Source organism: Podarcis tiliguerta, assembly GCF_965153285.1.
Source record: "Podarcis tiliguerta genome assembly, chromosome: 10".
NCBI lineage: Eukaryota > Metazoa > Chordata > Lepidosauria > Squamata > Lacertidae > Podarcis > Podarcis tiliguerta.
The window spans coordinates 43,078,297-43,105,923 of NC_139543.1; the positions used below are offsets into that span (position 1 = coordinate 43,078,297).

Here is a 27,627-nt window from a genome sequence, read left to right on the forward strand (position 1 = left end):
CAGCCGCCACGCAGTGCCCCACGATCGGGAGTGGGGGGTGGGGGAGTTTGCTGGAGCCGCCCCTCCCTCCCTCCCTCGTCTCTCTAGCGACGTTTTCTATGTCGTTTGTCTTAAGGGGGGGATTTTTGGGTGGGGTGGGGGGGGGTTAGGGAAATAGGATCAGTCACAGGGCGGCTTGCCCTGCGCCCTGCGCTCCCACCGAGTTCGGGGGAGAGAATGCTTTGCTGGCTCCGGCTGCCGAGCAAGCCGTCATTTTGTGTTAGCGCGTGTGCGTCTGGCAGAGGAAGGATGGGGGGGGGGGAGCGGGGAGGAGAGCACGACACTGGAAGGATGTGTGTGACATTGTGTCCTCGCTCCCTGCTTGTTAAATGCACACTCCAGGGGAGGGGGAGGACTTCAAAGGCCCTCTGCAGAGAAAGGGGGTCCTTTTGGAGAGGACCTTGCGCTCTCAATCACGTCCGCCGAGAGGCTTTCTGACAAAAGATCGCGGGCGGCAGAGGGTGGGGGAGATCTGTCTTTAAAATGAAGGGCTGGAGGCAGGCGGCTACCTTGCCTCACACAGATCTGCCACGATGCTTTGCCTATCCTGATGTGTAGGTCAGGAGTCATTCACTCTGCCCCTTTTATTCTTGCGCCCCAATGGAGGGGGCGGGAGGTGGGGGTGCCTGTGGGGAGAGGCGCACGAATCTTTACGGGACAAATGGCAGAACCTCCAGGATGCCCGTTTCTCAGTCCAGATCACCAGCTGCTATAATTCTGGAGCACCTCTGCAGTCTACTTGAACAGAGTCTGATGCAGAAAGACACCTCTGCCATTACTGGCCTGATTTCTGAGGGCAAATGTGTGTCATTCATCCTGCAACCTATTTGCCTAGATAGAAATGTTCCAAATTTGGTGCCTTGCCGGCTCCCAGACCAGCCTGGAAGCAGCCTCCGAAGCCTGCGCTTGGCTTTTGTGCCCAGCATGGAAATGCTGGGAAGAACCATAGTGAGCAATGAAAAGAAGAGAGACATTTTGGCACCTGTCAAGGCTAACAAATGCATTGTGGTTTTTTTATGGGCCGGTGCCTGCTTTGTCAGGTGTAGGTGGAGTAATGGTTAAAAGTGATTGCTACTCAAGTTCAGATCCTGGCTCAGCTGAGAAGCTAGGCATTGGCATTCAAATGATGTGTGTGCACTGCCTCTTGTGATGGACTATGCAGGGTGGGGCTTTCCTGGGCCCTCCCAATATTTTATTCAAGTTGGCACCCCTGTCTGAGTGCAACCCCTGTTGCAAGGTTATTGTGAGGCTGGAACACGTATCTGCAGCAGAGGGCAGTGATCTTCTGGACTGGTAGGCCAGAGGCATGGAGGCTGACAGTAGGTAGCGCCAGAGCCATTCTAGTTTTGCCCCGTCCTCTTCCCTGCTGAGTTGTACAGGGCCAAGCTGAGACTAAGGCGGAGGAAGCTGTCAGCCAGGCCACTTCCTGGACTGATTGTAAGTAGGAAGCCAGGTTCGTGGGGGCTGCCTGAGGACAGCTGATGAGACTGTGCCCCATTAGCCCTAATGGGACCAGTCACGACTCATAAAAATGTAACCAATGGAAGCCCTATCTATCTGATCAGATGTACTTTATTCTTGCATTACAGATTTCCAGGCTGAGGCCTGCCATTCAGAACAGATTCTCAGGACTCATCCCTAGTGACCCTGAGCTTGACTGAAAATGAATTTCCAGTGGTTGTTAAGCTGAGATTTGAGATCAGGTGTCTGAAGGGGAGAAGAGCTCAAGCTCTTTAATGTCCACTTGCCTGGTGATATAAGGGGGTGAATGCAGTTTTGTCAAATCATTGTATAATAATCCTCCCTTTTGCACACAAGTTGTAAATATGCCTCTTTGTCTCTTCTTCGCTGCTCCCTCTTCAAATTTATTAATCTTCTTCCATGACGATTTCAGAATTCACTGTTCCTACATATACAAGCAACCTGCCGTTTGTGCGGGGATTGCATTTTTGGCCCCTATGGGTGTCAGCGGAGCATGCTTAAACCTGTTCTGCCTCCACTCCATTTCCTGGCCACTACTACATCAGTGGTGATGAGCATGTGCGCGGTCACACGTCAACTGGAAATGCGTAAATATGGTCACTGCCTGTACTACATTTCTACATACCACAACCTAAAAATTCTAAACTTGACATGTTTGTTTGTTTGTTTGCTTGCTTGCTTGCTTGCTTGCTTATTGGATTCCTTGTCTACTCTTCACTGCATGGTCCAAGGGCAGGTCTGAACCAAAAAATGCACAATTATAAAACAAATAAAACAATTACAACCGCAAAACAAGAATAGTGTAAACACAATTAAAAACAGTTCCATATTTAAAACACCTCCTATTATAAAAAGTTACAAATATTTAAAAACAATTCTTTATGATAAAAATAGTTCCAATACAGATGCGGACTAGGCTAAAGATCACCACTGAAAAGGCTTATTGGAAGAGGAAGGTCTTCAATAGTTGCTGAAAAGACAACAGAGATGGTGCCTGTCTGATATGTAGCAGGAGAGGATTCCAAAGGGTAGCTGCCACCATGCTGAAGTCCTGATGCCTATATTGTATGGAATGGACCTCCTGATAAGATGGTTTCTGCAGCAGGCCTCTCTTGCAGAGCACAGTGACTTTTTGGGTATATATAAAGGGTGAACAATTTTATTGGGCATAAATTGCAAGAGGGCAGATATTGGTTGCACTCTAGAAGAAACCTGCTTTGCAGACAGATCAGTTGGACAGTGGAATTTATTACTTTGAGGCGTCTTAGGCTCTCCATTGCTTGAGGTCTTTTTTTACAGAGCAGCGGCTTGACCAACCATCTGCTGGCAATGTCCTAGCACTGAACTTCCTGCACTGAGCAGAAAGTTGGACTAGAAGATTGCCTACTACACCCCTTCAAACTCTGTGGTGAACTACAGGGACCTGTGGCTTGGACCGTTCCTTGTGTGACTTAAGTGAAAATAACAAGTTGATGTTTCTTGAAAGGACACAGGGATTATAGTCTCACAAATTCACTTTGATGTTTGATTGTCAGTTAGCTAAAAGTTGCCTGAATTACAGGGTGAGCCTATATTCCTACAATACTGGTGGCAACTATATCAGAGCTAATAATGACACAAGATGATATTCAGTGCTGTCTCTGCTGACAGAAGGCATCAATTAGTGGAAAGGGGAGGGAGGTGATTTTCCGTGATTTCCCTCTCTCCCCTACATCCCACTATGTGTCCTCATATTTTGGACTAGAGACAAGGATGCCTTCTATCAGTAAAGGGGACAGCTTTGGATACTAATCATGTAGTTGCGATCATCTGCATGTGCAGGAACAAAGAAGCACTGCGGAAGATAGCTGCAGATATAACGCCACCAACAGACACTTCTACAATGCCCCATGGATTCTGTTGTTCGCCAATCATGAGATGGCAGGCTGATGGCACTGTCCCAATTGCCATGCAGGAAAGGCATCAATGTACATTCATACTTTGGATCCCAGATGCCTTGGTACTCAGACATTTTGGCTCCTGAATGCCGCAAACCCAGAAGTGTGTGTTCCAGTTTGCGAATGTTCTTTGGAACCCGAATGTCCGATGGGGCTCCCGCGGCTTCCGATTGGCTACAGGAGCTTCCTGCAGCCAATCAAAAGTCACAGCTTTGATTTCCGAATGTTTTGGAAGTCAAACGGACTTCCGGAACAGATTCCTTTCGACTTCCAAAGTACGACTGTATAGTTACTACTGAATGACTTCACGTCATCACCTGTCTAGAGAAGAGGAGATATGATAGCTATCTTCAGGTATCTTAAGGGCTGTCACATGGAAGAGGGAACATGCTTTTCTCCTGCTCTTGAGGGTAGGACTCAAGGCAATGGCTTCAACTTACAAGAAAGGAGATTCCAACTAAATAAAGGTTACCAATTTTTTTTCAATGAATCCGGGGACACTATAAATACATACATACATACTACATGTTCGGGACGTTGATGCTGCAGTGATGGCGGTGCCAGAGGGGCTGCCGCCTTGACCTCAGCCGCCATATTTCCCCTTCCTCCAAGGCTTCTATCTTCCTTTTCTATGAGCCTGGGCAGCCCCTGAGTTGTTGGTTCTTCATTGGTGGTGGTAGGGAAGTGGTGAGTGGTAGGTCAGGCATGGAAGGCGGAGAAGAAGGGCCGAGAGCGGCAATGGCGAGGCTCAGGCAGCGTGATGCCTCCCTTCCCATTGGAGCAGCCCCAATCCCATTCCTACTTGCATTCAAGCAGGAGGGTGGGAAGGGAGGCTTCACACTGCCTTTGGAGCAGCCCCATCCCAACTCCTACTTGCGTGCAAGCAGCAGGGGGCAGGGATCTCTCAGGCAGCACAATGCCTCCCTTCCCATCGGAGCAGCCCCAATCCCATTCCTACTTGCGTGCAAGCAGGAGGGGGCAGGGATCCCTCAGCTGGGAAGGGAGGCTTTCCATTGCCTAATTGAGAGATCCCTGCCCCTTCCTGCTTGCACACAGGCTTTGATAGGCAGCGTGAAGCCTCCCTTCACAGCTTAGTTGCTGGGGTCAAGGAAGGTGGAGGCAGCCCGGAAGCTGCATCTTAGAGCCCCTGCACCACCATCATATGGGGACTTCTGAGCAGCTCCTGAAGCCAGCCAGAGCCAACTGCTCTGGGCTGCTGAGACTGTTGCTACTGCATTTCCCAGGGACATTAGAGGAAATCCGGGGACATTTCGGGGATGGAATTTATCCGGAGACTTATTTGCATATACGGGGACCGTCCCCAGGAAACGGGGACGTCTGGTAACCCTAGACTAAACAGTCGGGAAAACTTTCTGACAGTCAGCAGTGGAACAGACTCCCATGAGAGGTGGTGGACTCTCCTTCCTTGGAGAGGTTTTTAAGCAGAGGTTGAATGGCCGTCTCATGGAGGCTTTAGCTGAGATTCCTGCGTTGCAGGGGGCTGGACTAGATGACCCTTGGGTCTCTTCCAACTCATAAGATTCTATGAACTTGTAATGCACATGCCCCAACACACAAAAGTGCCCAGGAAAAGATCATAGCACATTCCTCAGTACACCAGACACTGAAATGCTTTTCTGCCAAGTAAACAGAGCTAGAGAAGGAGGTCAAGACTATTTTTACAATTACAACACTCAGCCCATTGGTGGAAAGACTATAGCTTGGGTAGAACCATGGCTTTTTTCAGCCAGAACTCACTGGAAATCAGTTCTGGTACCTCTCAGGTGGGAATCATTGCCATTCTGAGGGAGGTGTTCGTGGTGAGTTCCAGCACCTCTTTTTCTAGAAAAAGAGCACTGGGTAGAATGTCTGCTTTGCATGCAGGAATTTCAAGGTTCAATATCCAAGGAGGACTTTCAAATTCCAAAAATGAGGGGTGCTAAAAAGTTGTAACATACTTTAGTTAAATTAATATAATTTTGCTTTGCTAGGTAAGTAAAATATGTGTAACATTGCATAGAAATCATTACATATGATTGTCAAGTACTTGCATTTATATTTTATTATTATTATTATTAAGCATTACCTGACATTTTCAGAAGGTAAAATTAAATTTCTTTGGTTTTCCGAGGGCAGTTTATTTGTTTTTTAATCAAATGTAGATTTTCCAAGCTAAATGTTACAAATAATAGCATATTTGAATTATTTACATTAAAAAACATTTTTTAACAACCCTCACTGAAGAAAGTTTCATGCCTTAAAATGACATGCACTCCTGTCCCATTTCTGAAACCCTGCAGACCCTCTATGTTTCAGTGTAGACAATACTGGCTAGATAGACCAATAGTCTGATTTGGTAGAAGATAGATTCCTACGTTCCAGTGTCTGGAGGAAGCATACATGAAGACCTCTTGGGTTTTCCAGGAGAAGTGCTCAAGCCCTGCTGTGGGAACAATGTGCTATCCCTGGAACACTCTTCTCAACACAGTTGTATTTTTGTCTGTATGAGAGGAACAAAATACTTTTTTATTGGGAAAGAGCACATAGTTGGTGTTGGTTCATGCCCAGCTACAGGGAGATACAAGTCAAAGTTTTCTTTTGGGTGTTCTTTCAGTAACAATGTTTTTAGATGCAAAGGAGGAGGAGCAGAATTAGAACCCAGATCTCCCACTCCACAAAGCCAACTTCCTAACTACAGACCAGAAAGGGGGCAACCAAAATTGGATTGGAGCAACTCCCCTATCAGAAAAGGTCACAACACTTTTTAGTTTAGAAAAAAAGGTGAGTAAGGAAAGATGTATTACAGGTGGATATACAAAAGGAAGGACTTGTCTAATGTGGATTTGAAGGTGCTTGTGACCACACAACATCCTCATCCAAGTGGCACCTCGCACTTTCCCCCTGCTAAACTCAGATTTTCCTGATCCGTGGTTAATCCAATAAGGGAAGAAAATATAAAATAAAATTACATGTTACCTGACTAGACGCAATGAAGTGCATTCTGTGTGTGGGTGCTGATTTTTCAAAAAAATAATTAAAAAAAAATCATATTTGGTGATGTTACACAGGGTGCTTTCCATTGCCATCCCCTCTACTTCCTTTTTTTCCTGAAGAAAGGGATGCTGCCTGCCTTTTTCCAGTGAATGTTGCTGAAAGTATTGTTCTCAGTATTTTTATTTTTAAAGCAGCTCTTTTGCACAGAACTGCTCTTGAATAAAACAGCTGTATTAAAATAACAGGGTTTTTATATTGGCAACATTTTATCCAAGCAATTCCAAATCCTTGTCCGGCATCAAGTGATGCAGATATATATTTAATTTTTAAAAAACTGTTCTTTTATGCAAATCTGGTGGATCAAAAAACTTGTGTTTTTTAAAAAAGAAATGTGTGTGCACAGGTAACCAAATACCTGCCTGCATGTCTACAATGGTCCTCAGGTTTCCTGGCTTGGAGCAACACAAACATTTTCTAAAAGTAAATAAATTGACTGCTCTTTTGTGCAAATTTGGTAGATCAAAAAATTGTATTTCAAAACTAAAAAAACTAAAACGGGAAGTGTGCACAGGTAAACAAATACAGTGGTACCTGGGGTTGAGAACTTAATTAGTTCCGGAGGTCTGTTCTTAACCTGAAACTATTCTTAATCTGAAGCACCACTTTAGCTAATGGGGCCTCCCGCTGCCGTCGCGCCGCCAAAGCATGATTTCTCTTCCCATCCTGAAGCAAAGTTCTTAACCCGAGGTACTATTTCTGGGTTAGCGGAGTCTGTAACCTGAAGCATCTGTAACCTGAAGCGTATGTAACCCGAGGCACCACTGTAGTCATGCATATGCCCACAGTTGTTCCCATGTTTCTGGCAAAAAGTACCATCAGCTGCTGCCCACAAGTGTGGATGGAAGACATTGATAAAGGTTTTGAAAGCATAACATTGGAAGTGCTTGTGGAAACACTGCCCATGCACACTTTAATGACCCAGTGTGGACACAGCCAAAGTAGTTGTTTGAATAGTTGAGCTATGGAATTCACTACCACAAGATTCTGGAAGATTTTAAAAGGGCATCAGCCTTGTCCACCATCATTTTTTCTGCCAATTATTATGTATTACCTCCGATGTCAAGACGCTATGCCTCCGAATACCCATTGCTGGGAAACATGAACAGGAGAGTGTTGTTGCACTCGTGTCTTGATTGCGGGCTTCCCAGAGGTATCTAGTTTGCTACTATTGAAACAAAATCTGGTCTGGATGATTTTCTGGTTTGATATAGCAGAATCCTTTTGAGCCTCAGGAACAGATAGGTGTCTGATGAATGATGGGGCCATTTTGTTTATTTATTAATCATCAATTTCATTTAACTGCCAACAGTTTGTTCTTCCTATTGTTCAATAGGATGAAGAGATAAACATGTGAAAACCAGTCAACCCCCCCCCCCCCCAGTGTTGGAGATCTCACGGGAAGAAATTGCTGCTTCCAGGGTCATTTTAAAATTAATAAACGGCATTCCTACAGGATCCCGTTTCAAAAACATAGGATTTTAATACTTTCCTTTTCTGCATAATTACAATTGCACTCCCACAGGAAGCTTTCTTTATCATAGCAGAGGGTGAATGTGCATAATCTGTTACTGGCATTTCGAAATCTGGAATTCCTACTGGAAGACAAGCGAAGCAGAACCCAAGGGATATCAGATTGGCACAACAATAACACAGGGGAAGTGAGAAATCTGCTCATCTCTACTCGAAACTTGTGTGGAAGAATGGGCCATGAGGGTTTAGCAGCAGTATTGATAACTGGAGTGCAGTATATAATGTTTGCCAGCAAAGCTGATTGTGCTTTCTGTTGCTTTCAGCAATGCAACATGGGAGCTTATCTGCATTTTAGGGAGTTGTGATGAACAGCATCCTCCCTTTGGGCAACCCACATTCTTTATTCTGTTTTGTCTGTGGGAGACACTCCTGTCGCCTGTGGAGTAAAATAGGTTTATTTGGTCAGTGTATTTTTTCCAGATTAATGTGGAAGAGATACCACATGGCCTTGGGTGTCTGAGCATTCGTAATGGGGTGGGTGTTTTTTTTTTTGAAATTCCCTCCCTCCCATAACACTGTGGGATGTCTTGTTTTTATAGCCTTAGTCACAGCAGTGGAGTTCAGATTCTGGATGAATGTATCTGGAGTCTTAAAGGAGAGCTTCTGCAAGGATTCTGGAAAGATGCATTATGTCCTTCCTCAGGGCATTTTTTACCCACCACCAAGTTTCCATTTTAGTGTTTTAAATTCTGTGGACATGATGACAAATTGATGTAACTACATACCTTGATATATGACAGGGGTGGGTAACCAGTGGCCTAGAAGCAAACTGTGACTTCTCTGTCCAGCTGTTGGGACTCTCCAGACATGCTTCCTCCCTAGGCTTCAAGTGCTGTTTTATTTGGTATGGTTGCAGTAATGCCTCTTGCTTGTCTTGGTGGAGAATGGGGTGTGGACTTTGATTGGCTAGAATGTCGCCGACTGTACAAAGGGAACAGTCACATCTCTTTCTCCACCCGCTGTTACTTCTGGCCGCCACCAACCACTAGCATGCTGCCCCCAGAAGGCTGCCCATGAGATCATTCAGTCCTTGAGCTGAAAAGGGTTAACCCCCCCTAATATATGAGTTCAGAGTTCCAGGTGTGGAGCAAATACTCTCTTGGTGAGAGAGCATCATCGGCAGAGATTTAAAAATCACAAAACGTGCAGTAAGGTAAAGCAGGGAAATATAGGCTGTTATACCTTTGAAATACCCTTTTCTAAGTTTCTCCCAAAGTTCCCCTTTACTTCCCCTTTAGCATAGAAATAGGCCACACACTTGCAAAGTTAAAAATGGTTTACTTAATGAACTCATTAAAAAATCAGATTCATGTGCATTTCCATAAAGTAGCAAGAAACGACAGGCAGCAATACTTCATTTCAAAATTGGTACATGTTTCTAAATTATTTGTAGAGAAACACAAGGCTGGCTTGCTCTGGGCTTGGCACAATCAGCCCAGATGTTTTTTTTCTGATTGGATTCACATGGTGGAAGTAAGCAAAGGCCTTGTTAACACTTCCTCTCAAGGTGAGGGGATATGGCCTAGTTGGGTCTGGCAGAACAGCTTACTCTATGGTCTTAACCCCTTCACACATCAACTAGAGCTAAGCTTACTGGTTATATGAGGCTGATATTTATCCGACAGTATGCACTCTGGGTTAAATGAAAGAGTTAAATCTCGCTCCAAGATGGTCCCCAGCTGTTTTCACTCACTCACAGAGATTGCAATGGAAGAATGATATGAGATCCAGCTGAGTGTGATGCCTCATCAAGAAGATAAAAGCATTTGAGCTGCAGGACCAAGCCACCTTCCTTACTTATAAAAGGAGTAATGACCAACTTCCAATGTTCTTTCAGTGCATCTAAAGGGCTAGGACTGTCATGTCTGTGTTTTTTTTTCCTTTTTTTGCTAAGCTTCTACTAACATATTTATTTTTTTTTTACAAATATTAACTTTGCTTTTGTTTCATAGCTGTGATAAGCTTTTATATTAATATAATCTATCATTTATTTATCATGGGAATATAGTAGTACTCTAAGTAGGGTTGTCCTTATTATGAATATCAGGTTAACTTCAACGAGTTATTGTAGGTGTTGTTGAACTGTGGGTACAAAATAGCTTGTACAAAACTATTTAGTATAGCTGAGGATGATCTTGTCCTTCAAATATGGGTCATTTGGATATTGCATTTGTGATGTTCAGTTCTGGCATGATTTAAGATACTCGCTGCTCAGCTGCTATGAGTCTCTAAAGAATAATAGCTTTTAAAAGAAGGGGTTACCATTCTGTAAAAATGGCATAAATCTGAAATTTAGAAGCTTATTATGTAGCATGTTCTAAAAGTAGGGTGCAAGGTTTATTGGAGTAATACCGTATATATTAAGGCTAAGTTATTTGCAAGGTGAATTTAAATTCTCTGGATTCCGCTATTTGGTGATGTTCTAGGATTTGATGAAACTGCGTGTCATAAACCAGGCATTCAGTCACATGAATTACAGAAGGCAACTTAGCCCTCTGGAATCCATCCTACCAGGAATAATGGCAGAGGTTCTGTTGTTAATTTCCTTTTAGGTAGTTATTTAAGCATATCAGTGCTCTAATAGAAAATCAGTAAAAGGTAGCTTAAAGTTTTTCTTCTTCTCTAAAATGATATTCTCTCCCTGCTCCCTCCCAGATGGAGATCCCTAAAACTAAAATAGTATTCAGAATAACCATTATCACTTATACTTTGGGTAGTTAACATCGTTTTAAATTGTACAAAATAACACGTGTGCATAAGTCAAGCTGTAAAACTTGTTCTGTGTACTTTTTTTTATAAAAAAAGACAAGGTGAAAAAATGGGATACCCTCAGTTGCATTTTTGTATATTACCAACCAGGGATGCTTCTAATGATTCAGATAATGGAGATTTATTGACTTTCTGGCCTCTTCTGCTGTGCTGGGGACAGTCCTTGCCAGCAAGCTATAAATTTTGGGTGAAAAAATTCTCACTGTTCTTGCATCTGTTGGAAGAAGAGAATGCTTCTCCATTCAACTCCTCCTGCGGATTTTCCTTTTGTTCAAGCTGACATTATGTGACATCTCTACCACTTAAACATAATTGTTTGAGGAGTCTGGAGTTGTACTGCTATGCAGGGTGAGAATAAGTCCAATTGAATTTGGCATGAGTAAATCTACAGAAGACTGGGCTGCAACTATTACAAGGGAAATGAATTGGTAAATGAAAGGTAAAAAGATTTTTCCACCAGTTGATGGACAATAATTTGTAGAAGTGAATACTGAAATGAAATCTATGTTTGTAGGCAAAGTATTTTGGGTGTATTGGCAATGTTGTAGCAACTTGTAGGAATTGCAACCCTATGCAACAAAGGTGTAACATAGAATTCTCATACTGATGTTGAATTAAGTAGATTGGACAAGGTGGTTAGTGGATATGGGAGCAAACTAGTTTCAAAGAATAGGTTGAATCATTACTTTTTGGTTACTGCTTTTAACAGTGCAATCTTACACATACTTACTTTGAGGTAACTCCTGAGTTCAATGGTGCTTACTCCCAGGTAGTAGGTTGGTATAGGCAGCCTAAGTGAATCCAGTGGTTAGTAAGCTCATGAGGGTGGAACCTGTTCAAGTGACTCTGCAAAACATCTATAGATAACCATCTATATATGCTGTGCTTCACTGTTGGGCCTTCCGCAAACTGGATATGACTCCTGAACTGCTGTATTGAAATCATGTTAGACTTGAAGAAATGTACAGTGGTATCTCGGGTTAAGTACTTAATTTGTTCCGGAGGTCCGTTCTTAACCTGAAACTGTCCTTAACCTGAGGTACTACTTTAGCTAATGGGGCCTCCTGCTGCCGCCGCGCCGCCAGAGCACGATTTCTGTTCTCATCCTGAAGCAAAGGTACTATTTCTGGTTTAGCGGAGTCTGTAACCTGAAGTGTATGTAACCCGACCCGAGGTACCACTGTACTAGTACTGTACTAGAAAGTGTTAATCACTGCAGAAGTCTGTTGTCTTACCAGGAGAATTTGTGCAGTTTCCTAAAGTTGAATTTACTATTGCTCATGTAGTAATTTATCTTGAGTTCCATGAGTCCCAAGGCATTGTTGGGCTCAGGAGTGGAGTGGGCGGCAGAGACCTAGGAGCGTGAACAGGAAAATGACATGGGCCTGGGGAACAGAGGCTGGAGGCAGCATCTACTTCTACCTCTCAGGATATCACTGCCCTTGCAGGGCTCTCATCTCCCCTCTTTCTTCCTGAGGAAAAGAGTGCAGTAATTGAATCCAAGGTGGAGTGCAGGAGCCAGCTGGGGTGCAGGAAGGAACTGGAGGCTGAAAGGGAGGCACAACCTGGTCTCCCAGGACCTGGTGATGAAACTATTCTCCTGCCCCCCACTGGCTTGCAGATCACAAGAGTCTCTGGAATGAGCTCTCCTTGCCCCATCTTTAAAAGTATGGGGGGGGGCTCAAATTCTTCCATGTGGTTCTCAGCTCATTGCCTTGGTCTTGGGTCTCCTTAAACATGGACCACTGCTTCTAGGCTGGCTGGCTTCACCTTTCCTGTCATCTAGTCTGTGCGCAGCAGCTGCTAGGACTCATTACCTGTTGCTGAGCCTGAATCTCTTTTCTACCTTAGAGATTTATTCCTTAGGACTCAGCTATGCAACTGCAAATAAAACGTTTTAAGTGCAATATACAGTGTGACACGAGATGGTGATAGTGAGCCATATGGAAAATTCCATGTATTTTTAAAAACGTTTTATTAAACAATCATTTTCGTAACGGTTTTTATATGTGTGTAGATTCCACCTTAGTCTCAAGTAAGAGCCTCTGTCATTGTGAGCTGGACAGGAGCCTGGATACTGAGATATATTGTATTATCTATAGTTTGGTATGAAGTACTGTAAGCTGTGTGTTTACTCACATCAAAAAAAGCTCCCTAAATGCATTCTTGAAAGTAGGTAAGCTTGAAGTCATGTCTCTGGATTGGCTCTTTTGGAGACCAGGGTGGCAGCTATGGCTGCCCAGAGGACCCCCAAAAAGAGGGGAGCGGAGAGGAGGATAAGGGAACACTCCACAAGGGAGGGTGTTCAAAAAGGGGTGAGAGGCTGCCAGCTCTGCAGGCAAGGGGTGCCATAACTGGGCTCCTGAGCCCCACAGGGGTGCCACAGAAAAAATGTAGTTGGTCAAGGGAACCGTGGGCTCAAAAAGGTTGAAAACCTCTGCTTTAGGGCACTATATACAGGCCATAACAGCAATGTGGTAGGCAATAACATAGCTATTTCATAGAGTTTAAAAACATGGATTTTCTGAGCTTTGGCAAAAAGAAAAGTGTACAGGAAAGCAAAAAAAAAAAAAAAAAAAGTGGTTGGTTTGTGATGCCGCAGTATATGCCTACTGTGGAAGCAGCATAATGACAAATTTTGAATAGATTCATGGGGTGGGAGAAAAATGGGTGGTTTATGGTCCAAGGAGCTTCCATTACAGTACTTGCTATAGTACTCTGCTGTAGCGCAGGACTGAAGAGTTTGGTTTAAAGTAGCCCTTTTTCTAGGAGAAAAACGATCTGCTTGCAGAATTAATTTCTTCACTGCCTGGGAGTAAGGGGGTGGTGGGAATCCGTGAATGGCAGGGACTTGGTTAAGTAGATCAAGTATGTGGTATCCAGTGGGGAGGTTGAAAAGCTGGATTAATAATGAGCCTGCATTGAGGATTTGTCTTACCTTTTTTATGGCTTCATAGCAGGGTGTTGCTTATCAGTGTTGTTTTAATAGGAGACACATTGCCCTGGGATCTTGCCACTGCTATGCAGCTAGGAACCTGATATTATTGGTAAGGGCCTCTGTTTGCTTAGGCATTTTAATGCTTTTTTAAAAAATGAGTAAACATTCGTGTTTCAGCAGCAGCTGGTGAGAGACAGGGGACGCTAAATTTAAACAGAGTGGGTTCTAGGCAGTGCCCCCCCCTTCACCTGGAAAAGGCAGGAAGAACTCTTTTGGGCTGCCTCCAAATTCTAATTTTCTTGAGTGCCACCTATAGGAGAACCATGAGTGGGTTGGGATGGCGGGTCAGACCTCGCCACCCTTTGGTGCCAGCCGTGATCTGGACAACTCAAACCGTTGCCTCTGACTGAACCCGTTATGATTCTGCTCACAACCCCCCATCCCTTGGCGGGCCAGTGGGGGGTGGGAAGGAGAGATAATATAGTGAAAGGGAAGCAATAGGGGCTGGAAACTGTGGTAGCAGCATTTCCGGCTGAATCGCGAGATAGAAAATGTTACCAATTGCTGCTTCTTGCACAACTGCAGCCAGATCCTATCCGTATTTACTCTGGAGTCAGCCCTAGTTTGTTCACGGGGTTTTGCTCCCGCGTAAGTGTGCGCGAGGGATGGCAGCCTTAAATATCGGGGAGACGCAGGAGTCGCCTGCGCTGCTGCAATTCCCCCTCCTTTTGGGGAGAGAGGCGCTGGGCTACTGTGTTTACTTGGAAGACACACGGAAGTTAATGGTCAAGGTGGCTTAAGCCGGCGCCCGCCTTCGTCCCTAGGCGAGAGAGGCACAGAGTTCTGTTCCGCCCGGGCGCTGCCTCTTTAAACGAGCGCGTGGTTGAAGAAGGCGCTTGCCCAGCTCCCCTCTGCGCCTCGGAGGGCGGGTTCGAGCACGCGCAATGCGCCGCCCTCCCGCCCTGCGCCGCCGCCGTCTCGCGCTCCTCCCTTTTGCGCGCGCTGCCCCGCCGCCGCCCCATTGGCTGGGTCCTGTCAGCTGATCCTGTGTTATTTCCTGTGTGTGTGTGTGTGAGGGGAGAATGGAGAGAGAAACCTCGGCACCACCACCGCGGAGCCGCCCCCGGCTCGACGCGGATCCCCGCCGCCCCACGCGCCGCTGAGAAGCGCCGTCCGCTCCGCGCTCCCCCCCCTTAGGGGGGGCGGGGGAGGACAGCGACGCTGAGGTAACGGCTTCGGTGCGTGCGAAGCCCTGTCGCGGGCCTCGGTGGAAGGGGCGGGGCGCGCGGCTGAGGCGGGGCGGGAGAAGGAGACGGGGAGACGGGTGCCCGGGCGGCCCGCGGGCCGCAGCATCCGCGCCCCTCCCCCAGCCGGGCTCTTGCCATGGATGCTTGGAGGAGGAATGTCCGCGGGGGGGGGGGGGTCGGAGTTGGGGAGATCCTCAGGAAATCCTGCGATCTACCTTTGCTCCTTCTGCCCCGCACTTCCCTCCCTGCCTTCTTGCGTACGTTTCATCTGAAAAAAGGAGAGGGGTGTCGGAGGGGAAGGGTAATGTGGAGGGAGGGAAGGTGGTTAAAGCGGGGCAGGGGGAATGGCTCCCTTTTGAATACCTGCTGGGATTTCAATCCCCTGGTGGGACGATGCTTTTCCCAAGTCGAAGGAATCGTAGAGAAGGCATCTTGGCTTCTTCCCTAAGTCAGTGTGAAGCAGACCGAAGGAGATTCAGTTAGGCCCACTGAATTGGTGGCTTCTCTCTTATACAGATTGTGTGTGCGTGCACGCGCGTTTGTTTTTTAAAAAGAGTAGACTAGGAAGGACTTCCAAAAAATTGAAGTATGAATGAAAAAATAAATAAATTTGTGACCTTCATGGTGTTTTTTTAGGATGTAAGCTCCTCTCCGGTTCAGCTGGCCTCTTGCTTTCTTTCAGTTCATCTCTTAGGCAAAGTGATGGAATTGACCACCTCATGTCACTCTGAACAAACGTAAAGGTCTAGGTAGGGACTCAAATCATTAAATATCTTAAATGAGTTGGGAATAATATTTCCTGATGTTGTGCATTAATATGAGCCAAATTGAATTGCATGAAATATTTCTTAATGGCTCTGTAGCAGTAATTGCTTCATGCTCTCTTTTTCCCTACTAACACACCATCCACCTTTTTTCTTCATAAGAGTCAACTGAGGTCGTTAGAGGGTATGCTGTCACTTCTGGTAAAACCTAACTGGTGTTGTAGCCACTTCTTGGAAGTAAGTGTCATGAGTTATTGCCTAGAAGAGTGATAGCAATGCTATATATGGTGAGCAGTGTTAAAGTTAGGAAGACTTAGATACTTCTAATTAGTGTTGCCTTTGCCTGATCTACTAGTTTTTTTAAAAAAGCAAAAGTATAAATGTTCATATGTCCCCTATATCTATGCTGTCCAGTACAATCATAATTGTGAATGACAACAAGGTAGTGTTTGGGCAGCAGGCATGTATTTGCCCCCAGTAATTAAAACAATGCTTTTTTGTACAGGACATTCTACTTTTAAAATAAAGAATATGTCTTCATCTTGCATAGTATGGTCTACTCTGGTTGGCAGTGATTCTAGGGTATGAGGCAGAGATGTCTGTGAACACCTGATCGTCTTAACTGCAGATTCCAGATACTGAACCTGGACCCTTCTGCATGTGATGCATGTACTCTACTGCTGAGCTATAGTCTCCTAAATACCATTTCTGAGTGCTGTGGTATGTGAGCTTTCATATTTAAATAGTTACGTCCTGTCACTGCTGTATCAAACTAGTTAGAGAAGTGTTCTAACATTCTCTTTATGGGTTGTTGGGAGTTCTTTTGTCATGGAGAGCATTCAGACCTGTGATCCTGCTGACATCTAGAACTGGTTCAGTTCCAAGAAGGCTGTATTATGCTTTTCTGAAATATGCATTTAAACTTTGAGACATGCTGTTTAATATGGTTTTGTTATTTTCCAAGGGAGTATCATTGCCTGTGTTTTGATAGCCCCCTGTGTAACACAGCTATGGCTTTAATCCTGTGCACACATAACTAGGAATAAGCTCCACTGAACATAGCAAGATTTCCTTCTGTGTAAAATATATACTGATTGTATGGTAAATCTGCAAGATCTTCCTCCCTTGCAATATTAGTCTGAAAGAGTTAGCAATGGAGGAAATGTATGGAAGAATTTTGACATAAACTGGATACTACGTTGTGATCGGTAGTCTAAATAAAGGTATTAAAGTTTTGACTGCTGATTATATTCTAGTTAACATAGTTGTCCATTTGAATGATACAAAACTGCACAGAGTTCTTTAAACCTGGGTTTCTGGCCCCACTAGGGCAGCTGTGTTAAATTCACATTAACCAGAATCCCAGTTACGTATATTGTGTGACTAAATGTAGTTGTCTGCTACTCACTATATTGTCATTGTGGATAGTTTAGCAAAATGAAACAATATTGAAATTATTAAATTAGGTTGATATAAACAATTGAAATTTGTTAGTATGTGGAGCTAGTGAAGGCAAAGTGGTTATGTTCATGAATTGCTTATTAATATGCAATGTCATTCTGTTAATGCATGCAAAGTATCAATTATATCAACTTAATCAGTCCAAATACAACCCACTCCCAACCTCACAGCACCACCAAAGAGCATGAACCAAAACTATCCCAGGAAAATATCAGACTTTCACACTGAGAATCTGTCTATATCCATCAATGGCAAAATTAAGAATTTAATAGAGCTGGGATTGGGCACAAACGTGCATACCAAATATGGAGCGACAAAAGCGCAATGGAGAAAAGCCCAAAACAACTCAATGAGGACGTTGTATTTAGTGGACATGGGATGCTGCTGGAAACCTGAAAAGAAACCCTCTATACGGCAACATTTTGTTGTAGGCCTTTTTTTGTATTTCTATTACTGCATTTATCCTTTTAAGTGGCTTGTCTGTGTCATGTACAGCAGCTAAAATACTGTTAGTGCTAAATGTGTCACATGTTTTCTTGACACATCACACCCTTCTTGAACTCATTCTACATGTTTCAAAAAGTATGCTTTTTAAGAATTTACAAAAGCTAGCTGTATGTGCCAGGAGGCATCATGTTGGGGATAGGTGTAATACAAATAGTGGCCTGTTTCAGACAATCATATTTCAGCTTAGTAAGCAGATACATAAACAAGCCATTTTTCTACACATAAAGCCCTTTTGTAGCATTAGCAATCAAATGAGGAAGCCTCTTATAAACCATGATTAACCATTTTGTCCACATGGACAGAATCACTGTAGTTACTGGCTTTGGAACAGGCCAGGATATAAAACTGCAGTTTAGGTATGATTGTCTGGACATGGCCAACAGTGGAAAGTGTTTTATGTTCTGAAGATGTTTGGGCTATTTACTCACAACAACATGAACAGTATAAACACTTCCTGGTGTTTATGGCTCAGGCCGGGGAGCTTATGCCATCAGCTCCCAGTTGGCCTAAGGCTAAGGGGAATGTTACTAAAACAAATAAACATGATAAAAAGTAGTATTTCAAAATGGTAAACCATCTTGAGTATTTTGGCAAAAATGTGGCATATACATACAACAAAAGAATTTTTTAAAAAATGAATCTCCCTGAGATCTTTTCATATCAGTGGACAGCTGTACAAAACAGCAAGTGGTGAAATGACAGCTGTGGTGAAAAGTGAAAGCTTTACCTTTCGGTTTTGACTAAACCACAATTTCTTGATATGCCTGATCTCTAGCAACTCTGATTTATTTTAACTAATTAGTTAAAGCAAACCAGGATCAAACAGAGGTTTCATATCCTTGTTAACTAAGTAGAGGTAATATGCAGCTCTTGGTAGAGGTAATATGCAACTCAGCTCTGAGTTCATATGCAGTTGGAAGCTTTTGCTTAGTCAAAAGTGGTGGAAGCAGAAGCATTTACTCTTCTTTTGCATGCAGAGGACCACAAGAGGAAAGGGTGAGAACACAATACTAAGTCTTGCTGGATCTTGTTCATGATTATCATATTCTAAAGAACACTTTAGATAATCTGAACTGGGCCTTGGTGTTTTGCCTTCTTATTTCTGATTCTTTAGCTTCATCAAAAGTGTCTTGGTTGGCTTTTACACTAAGAGGGCTGATTGACATTATCTCTGTCACCATGGGTATAAAGAGGCTCAATATACCATTCAGACAACCATTCTCCTGCTTACCATACTGCACATTATCTTTTGAATGTGTTGTAGTCATGTGCAAGAAATGAAACTGGACTTATGGTAATGCACTTGGACCATTGTTATATTGCCTTTTCATCTATTGGGTACATTACCACATGCAGCTTCCCAAGGCGGTCATGTAACTGTAGGCCTCAGTAAGTGACATTTGATGAACCATTGATCTAATCCATTTACTGCACTTCCTTCCTGGAAAGCTACTCACGTAAACAAGATCACTTCGCTGTCTTTTCCTGCATTGTGTGGATATTGTCACAAATTCTGAATAAGGAAGGGTATGGCTTTCCTCACAATGCCTTTCATTCATTTCACAATACTTTTCATTCTTTAAGGATATGGAACATCTTTGAGCATTTATAGCGTAGTAGTCAGAGTGTTGGACTGGGACCAGAAGACCTGGGTTCAAATTCAGACTTGGCCATAAAGCTCATTCGAATACTGTGAGCCAGTAACCCTTAATCTTTTGCAACATTACAGGGGAGTTGTGTGAGGATAAAATGGAAAGGGAGAGGCTATGTATGCTGCTGCAAACACCTTAACAGAAACATAGGATTGAAATTAGTAAATTAATAAACCACTGAAGAACAACATATACATTCTTTAGGGTCCAGGGGAGAGAAAAAGATTGTTGCACCAACTCAAATTAATTTGATCAGTACTTGGGAAGTAATTTGATTATACTACAGAAGTATGCATGAAATATGTACCTGATGATGAACACATCTTTTTTAAACAATAAATTATATACCTGCCCTCGTCCCTTGAAGTAGGAATAACAATGTTTGAATCCTTCAACAGGCAAAAGATAAACTTGCCATTTTATGTGAATGGCTTGCCCATATCATGAGATGAGGTGCAGTACAAAGCATAGTTACTAAAAAGTAAGTCACATTCAGCTCCACAATTCTTACTACCTAGTAAGTATGACTTGATTCCTGCAAGGCTTTTGACGAAGTCTCTCATGATATTTGTCTTAATGACATTTTACCAGATGGTCTGTTAGGTGGATTTGAAGCTGGCCCAAAGAGTGTTCAGCAGTGGCTCCTTGTCATCCTATGTATTTCTATGTTGGGTACAGGGGAGTGGCCTTCCATCCTCTGGCAACCCACTTTTTGGGCACAAAAGAGTTGGAGTGTTTTGATCCTCCTCACCCAGCCTGTTTGTTTGCCTGCGTATCCCCTGTCAGTGCAGCTTCATAGCAACCTCTTCAACTTCTTTAGCCTATGGATATGTTTTCACACCTGCATGCTGTGCTGTTATTCTTGTGATACCTCACAAAGAATGTAATTGTTAAGCAGATAAAGTAATTGGTCTGCTTTAATTGTGCATGTTGACTGCTAGTTGGAATTAATTAGTTTCATTAGCAGCCAGCCCTTACTCTTTTAATGTTCCATACCTTATTGCAACAACTAAGAAATGATGGTTCTTGGAGGATTGACTTCTTTAATACTGATGCTTACATACTGATTACTTTTACTAACTAATGAACTGTTCTTATAACACACTTAACTCCTGCTTTCTTAAACTGCAAAGAAAGGGAATAAAAAAGCAGGAAAGCCCAATTGATTTCACTATTCATAATACTTAATAGGAATTTGGGGGGAGAAATTTTAGGCCTCTCCGTGTGTCACCCCCAAACCATTCCCCTTAAAGGAACACCACACAGTTGCAACTTATCTGCCTCATCTACTGACAGCTTGCAACAAATACTGTTTCTGTGCCATGATTATACAAATGAAACCACATTTATAGCCTTTGTACACAGATATAATCTGGAACCTGAATTAAACACTTACCAAATCACAAGGAAACAAATTGAAATGCATTGCATACAAACATCATGGTGGAGTCACCTGTCTTACAGTTATGGCATTTGGTAATATAAATTGGCAAATTCACCTAATTACAGACGAATTCATATCTTCTGCTTTTACTTTCATAGGCGCAGTGTTGTGACAAAGAGTGATGTGTTTACCTGAGCTCATTACTCAAATTATGAGAGGAAAATATAGAAGAGGAAGTCCTTCATGAAATCCAGAACCCCCAATTCCTCCCCCCCCCCAATTTTAGCAAAATTATGCCCTCTCTGAATATAGCCTTCTAAAAACAGTCCCCTCACTTGTAATTTTAGTACTGTCTGATCTCTTCATTATCTTAATTGACATTTACATGTGTGTTCTTTGTGTCTTTTGTTTTTCTTGCTCTAAGTGTTTACACTCATCTGTATATGCCTGTTGGAAAAGAAATCTATGTATTTTAAATATCTGCAGTTTCATCAGTCCAAGCCTCTTGATGTGGGATGCTGTTGAGAACAGTACAGCATTGCTGGTTTGGGAAAGGGTATTTCTATCATCTCTCATAACAATTCCTCCAAACAAGATGTTGAAAAGTTAGCTAGTAAAATCTTTTTAAGTACCCTTGTAACATACAATCAAGCTGACATTCTGGTCTAGTTTCCTAGATAGCAGGCCAAACTGCTGATAATAGGACAAGAAAGCAAGAGGACATATTGAGTTTGAAATTGCTACAAGTGATTTTAAATATACATTAAAAACTACTTACGTTACTGGGAAATAGGGATTATTTTGCTAATTTCTTTTTCTCTTTTTCTCTTCTAGGCGGGTTGCTGAGCTGTCAGTCTGCAGCTGAACAGCATGCAGTCCTTTCGAGAGCAAAGCAGTTACCACGGAAACCAGCAGAACTACCCACAGGAAGTGCATGGTGCATCCCGTCTAGAAGAATTTAGCACCCGCCAGCAGGCTCAGATGTTCCAGAGCTTTGGAGGAGGTGGCAGCAGCAGTGGGCGCCGTGGAGCAGCAGGCAGTTCTGCCTCAATGGCTGGTGAGAGCTCTGGACATCAGAGCTATCAAAGTTTCAGAAAGGAAGCAGGAGAATTCTACTATATGGCCTCAAGTAAGGATCCTGTGGCAGCCGGAGGGCAGCAGCTTCCTCAGCGCAGGCCTTCTGGGCCAGTACAGAGCTATGGACCACCCCAAGGGAGCAGCTTTGGGAGTCAGTATGGGAGTGAAGGTCATGTGAGTCAGTTTCAAACGCAACACTCATCCCTTAGTGGTGTGACCCATTATCAACAGGATTATACTGGTCCTTTCTCCCCTGGAAGTGCTCAGTACCAGCAGCAAAGTTCGAGCCAGCAGCAGCAACAGGTTCAGCAGATGAGACAACAGCTCTACCAGTCTCATCAGCCTTTGCCACAAGCCTCCAGCCAGTCTGCCTCCAGCACATCTCATATGCAGCCAATGCAACGTCCTTCAACTCTGCCTTCCTCTGCTTCTGGCTATCAGTTGCGAGTGGGTCAGTATAGCCAACACTATCAGCCTCCTGCGTCTTCCTCTTCTTCTTTTCCTTCTCCTCAGCGTTTTAGCCAATCTGGGCAGAACTATGATGGCAGTTACAGTGTGAATGCTGGTTCACAGTATGAAGGACATGCTGTTGGGTCGAGTTCGCAAACTTATGGAACTCAGTCAAACTACACCTTTCAGGCACAGCCAATGAAGAACTTTGAACAGTCAAAGTTACCCCAAGGCAGTCAGCAGGCACAGGGACAGGCACAGCAGTCACAGCAGCAGCAGCAGCAGCAGCAACAGCAGCAGCAGCAGCAGCCTCCCTCACAGCATATAATGCAGTACTCAAATACTGCCACCAAACTGTCTCTTCAGAGTCAAGTAGGTCAGTACAACCAGGCTGAGGTTCCTGTGAGATCACCCATGCAGTTCCACCAGAATTTTAGTCCTATATCTAACCCCTCACCAGCTGCCTCTGTGGTTCAGTCCCCAAGCTGCAGCTCCACACCATCTCCTCTCATGGCAGGTGGTGAGAACCTTCAGTGTGGACAAAGCAACATGCCTGTAGCCTCTAGAAACCGCATTTTACAAATGATGCCTCAGCTTAGTCCAACACCATCCATGATGCCAAGTCCCAATGCTCAGGGTGGAGGATTCAAGGGATTTGGGCTTGAAGGACTGCAGGAAAAGAGGCTTACGGATCCAGGACTAAGCAGCCTAAGTGCTTTAAGTAGTCAAGTGGCAAATCTTCCCAATACAGTCCAGCACATGCTACTTTCAGATGCTTTGGCACCTCAGAAGAAAAACTCCAAAAGATCTTCACTATCTAAAAAGGCTGATAGCTGCACAAACTCAGAAGGCTCTTCCCAAGCAGAGGAACAGCTCAAGTCTCCTCTGGCAGAATCAATTGATGGTGGCTGCTCCAGTAGTTCGGAGGACCAAGGCGAGAGGGTGAGACAACTGAGCGGTCAGAGTACCAGTTCTGATACCACCTACAAGGGGGGTAATTTAGAGAGATCCCACCCATCACCAACACAAGCATCTCAAAATGAGCCTCCAAAGCTCAGCACCAGCCCTGCAGATGAGGAAGAAGTGGCCTCTCCTCCTGATGAAAAGGAGGCCTTAGTTGCTGTGGAGACACCCCCGAAGGTCAATGAAAAGGCAGTTGGTGTGATAGTTTCACGAGAAGCTATGACGGGCAGAGTGGAAAAGTCAGGTGGGCAGGATAAGCAGCAACAAGATGATGTTTCCACAGGTGCTCAAGCACCATCTTCTGCCAGTGTGATGAAAGACACTGGGCTTCTGGGACCACAGCAAGAGCCACAAGGAGGGAGTAAGGGGAGCAAAAGTGGGGACAGCAGCACTAACCACAACGGAGATGGGAATGGACAGCTTGGTCATGCTGTTGTTGGCTCCAGTTTTCCGGGCAGAACCGAGCCTTCAAAATCCCCTGGTAGTTTGAGGTATAGCTACAAAGACAATATTGGGGTTAGTATGCAGAGAAATGCTGGCAACTTCCCTCAGTATCCTTCAGGTCAGGATAAAGGGGATTTTCCAGGGCATAGTGAGCGAAAAGGCAGGAATGAGAAATTTCCTAGTCTGTTGCAGGAAGTTTTGCAAGGCTATCACCATCACCCTGACAGAAGATATTCTAGAAATGCACAAGATCATCATGGGATGACTGGAACTCTCGAGGGTACCATGAGACCCAATGTCCTGATCAATCAAGCCAATGAATTAAGTAATAGAGGTCTTTTAAACAAAAGCATAGGCTCTCTCTTGGAAAATCCACACTGGAGCCACTGGGATAGAAAGTCTAGTGGCACAACTTCTGAGATGAAACAGATAAATCTAGCAGACTATCCCATGCCTCGAAAGTTTGAGATAGAGTCCCAATCCTCTGCTCATGAAGGTGGAGGACTCTCTGAGAGGAGATCAGTTATTTGTGATATATCACCCTTGAGGCAGATTGCTAGAGAACCTGGGCCCCACTCTGTGGGACACATGGGTCCTGATGGCAGGAGTGGAAGGAGTGACCGTCTAACTCCTGGTCAGTCAGTCATCCTTCCTGGTGGTCTGGTGACCATGGAACCAAAGCTAAAGTCTCACAGTGGGCAAATCAAGGAAGAAGATTTTGAACAGTCTGCCAAGACCTCTGCCAATCTCAACAATAAAAAATCTGGAGACCATTGTCATCTTGCAAGTTTTAAGCATGAGTCTTACCGAGGCAATGCTAGCCCAGGAGCTGCAGCTCTTGATTCTGCAGCAGAGTACCTTTTGCAACAAGATAGCCGATCACAGCTCAGGCGAGGACCCGGCAGAATGGGAAGCAGCCGAGAGGGAATGAGAGGTAAATCTCCCTCTCAGTTTCATGATCTGGCAGACAAATTAAAGATGTCACCAGGTAGAAGCAGAGGTCCAGGCACAGATCTTCACCACATGAATCCACATATGGTGCTTTCTGACAGGGTGAACCGGGGTTCCTTACACTCTCCTTTCCCTCCAAATTCTGAAAGCTCATCGTTGGCTTCAGTTTATCACACTAATGCTCGATCTCATGCTTTTGGTGATCCTAACCAGGGGCTGAATTCCCAGTACCACTACAAAAGGCAGCTGTACCAACAACAACAGGAAGAATACAAAGACTGGAGTAGCAGCTCTGCCCAGGGAGTGATTGCAGCTGCTCAACATAGACAGGAGACAGCAAGAAAGAGCCCAAGGCAACAGCAGTTCTTGGACAGAGTAAGGAGTCCTTTGAAAAATGACAAGGATGGAATGATGTATCTCCATTCTGGTTCTTACCATGATGCTGTCAGCCAAGACACAAGCCGTTGCTTGTTAGGGAGTGATGGGTCTCTTCAAAATAAGTGTGCTGAAATTAAACATTTGAATCAAAAGATTCAGCAACAAGAATCTGGTTGGGATCTTTCCCGACAGGTGACTACTGGGAAAAACAGTGGCTCTCTAGGAGCAACTAGTCAGAAGAGATTTGCATCTCAAGATAGTGATACACACAAGCGTGAAGATGCTGGAGATGTACTTAAATCTGGCAATGCCATGGTAAGGATTCCGGGCCAAGAAGAGCAGTCTTCTCAAAATCCTTTAATCATGAGAAGGAGAGTCCGCTCTTTTATCTCTCCTATTCCCAGCAAGAGGCAGTTGCAGGAAATGAAGAATAGTGGCACTGAAGACAAAGGACGCCTGCTCACTTCATCAAAGGATGGAGCTGATAAAACACTCAACTCCTATGCCCATTCTTCCCAAAGCCAAGATGTTAGTAAGTCACTCTCAAAAGGAGAATCTCCTAGGAATCTTCCAAGTCCTGACAATAGAAATTGCTCTGCTGTTTCCCTCACAAGCCCAGCTAAAACAAAAATTCTGCCTCCACGGAAGGGCCGTGGGTTAAAATTGGAAGCTATTGTTCAAAAAATCACATCCCCTAATGTTCGGAGGAGTGCTTCTTCAAATTGTGCTGAAGCTGGCCCAGATGCAGTCACCCTTGATGACATTCTGTCACTGAAGAGTGGCCCACCAGAGGGTGGGAATGTGTCCAATCATGGAATGGAAGCAGAAAATATAAAAGAAGAAATTGTGCTGGATCAAGAGAGCCAAGAATTGACTAGTGAAATTTCTCTGACAATATCTTCTGAAGAATGGCATGCGGATAGAGATGAGGTAGTAAAAAAAGAGACACCTGAACTTGCAAGTGTTGTCAAGGAGGCCCCAGTGCCTACTGTGATCCCAGCACCTTCACAAAAATCTGTTTGTCAGGGAAGAACAGATGGCTCACTAACTGGGGCAGGATCTATAAGCTTTTCCGAATTAAAAACAGTCTCTCCATCCAAAGTCTTGACTCCTGAACCAAATCTAAAGTCTGAAGAGAAGGGTGGAGATGCAGTCATTGTGACACCCAAGCCAGATCCTTTTCCTCCAAAGGGTTATTTTCCTTCTGGTAAGAAGAAGGGGCGGCCTATTGGTAGTGTTAACAAACAGAAGAAGCAGCAGCAACAACAGCAGCAGCAGCAGCCGCCGCCTCCGCCGCCGCCTCCGCCTCAACAACAGTTGCTGCTTCCACCACTTCCATCAGTACCAGAAGCGCTGCAGCCATCAGAGGAGGCAGGAGGTGGAGAACCTAAACCCAAGAGACAGCGAAGGGAGAGGAGGAAACCTACAGCACAGCCACGGAAGCGGAAGCCAAGACGAGCTGCTCCAATTGTGGAGCCCCAGGAACCAGAGATCAAACTGAAATATGCCACACAGTCTCTTGATAAAACTGATAACAAGAACAAGTCTTTTTTCCCTTATATTCATGTAGTGAACAAGTGTGAGATAGGTGCTGTATGCACAATAATTAATGCAGAGGAAGAGGAGCAGAATAAGCTGGTGAGGGGCCGAAAAGGGCAGAGGTCATCAACACCACCTCCCAGCAATGTTGAGAGCAAAGTACTGCCTATTTCCTCTTTCATGCTACAGGGCCCTGTAGTAACAGAGTCCTCTGTCATGGGCCACCTGGTTTGTTGCCTGTGCGGCAAGTGGGCCAGCTATCGCAACATGGGTGATCTCTTTGGACCTTTCTATCCCCAGGATTATGCGGCCACATTGCCCAAGAATCCCCCTCCCAAGAGGGCCACAGAAATGCAGAATAAGGTCAAAGTACGACATAAAAGTGCGTCTAATGGTTCCAAGACAGATACGGAGGAGGAGGAAGAGCAGCAGCAGCAACAAAAGGAGCAGAGAAGCCTCACTGCCCACCCTCGCTTTAAGAGACGGCATCGCTCAGAGGACTGTGCTGGGGCCTCTCGTTCCCTTTCGAGAGGCGCTGCTTGTAAAAAGGCAACCACTGAGGGTAGCAATGTTGGTGAAAAAGCTCCTTTGGACTCTAAACCCCCCATGTCCACTTCGGAAGGTGGTCCTGAGTTGGAGTTACAAATTCCTGAACTACCTCTTGACAGCAATGAATTTTGGGTCCACGAGGGCTGTATTCTCTGGGCCAATGGGATTTACCTGGTCTGTGGCAGGCTTTATGGGCTGCAAGAAGCTGTGGAAATAGCTAAAGAGATGGTGAGTACCATAAATGAATAATGCTGTGATGTTTCTTTTTCAGGCAGCTTGGTGTTTCCTGTGTTCCCGGTTTTATTTCCTTCACTTATGCCTTGGCAACGGTGGTGCCATTGTAATTGTGTGGATTAGGTATGGCCTCACGGGTGGCGCTGTGGTCTAAACCAGAGAGCCTAGGGCTTGCCGATCAGAAGGTCGGCGGTTCGAATCCCCGCAGCGGGGTGAGCTCCCGTTACTCGGTCCCTGCTCCTGCCGTCCTAGCAGTTTGAAAGCACATCAGAGTGTAA

General features: G+C 44.5%; 1 protein-coding gene across 21 annotated transcripts in view; it reads left to right on the forward strand.

The window, feature by feature from the left end:
• TCF20 (transcription factor 20) overlaps nt 1-27,627 on the forward strand; it is a 185,340-nt gene that overhangs the window by 101,364 nt on the left and 56,349 nt on the right. For 15 of the 21 annotated variants that reach the window (XM_083400248.1, XM_083400252.1, XM_083400258.1 and 12 more), the window contains one exon: nt 21,599-27,343. In XM_083400248.1, the coding sequence (XP_083256374.1) occupies nt 21,635-27,343 (5,709 nt within the window). In that variant the 5' untranslated portion in view covers nt 21,599-21,634. Of the gene's footprint in view, nt 1-14,575; nt 14,988-15,634; nt 15,746-21,598; nt 27,344-27,627 lie in introns of those variants that run through there. The other 6 variants (XM_083400244.1, XM_083400242.1, XM_083400251.1 and 3 more) reach the window with 6 other exon arrangements.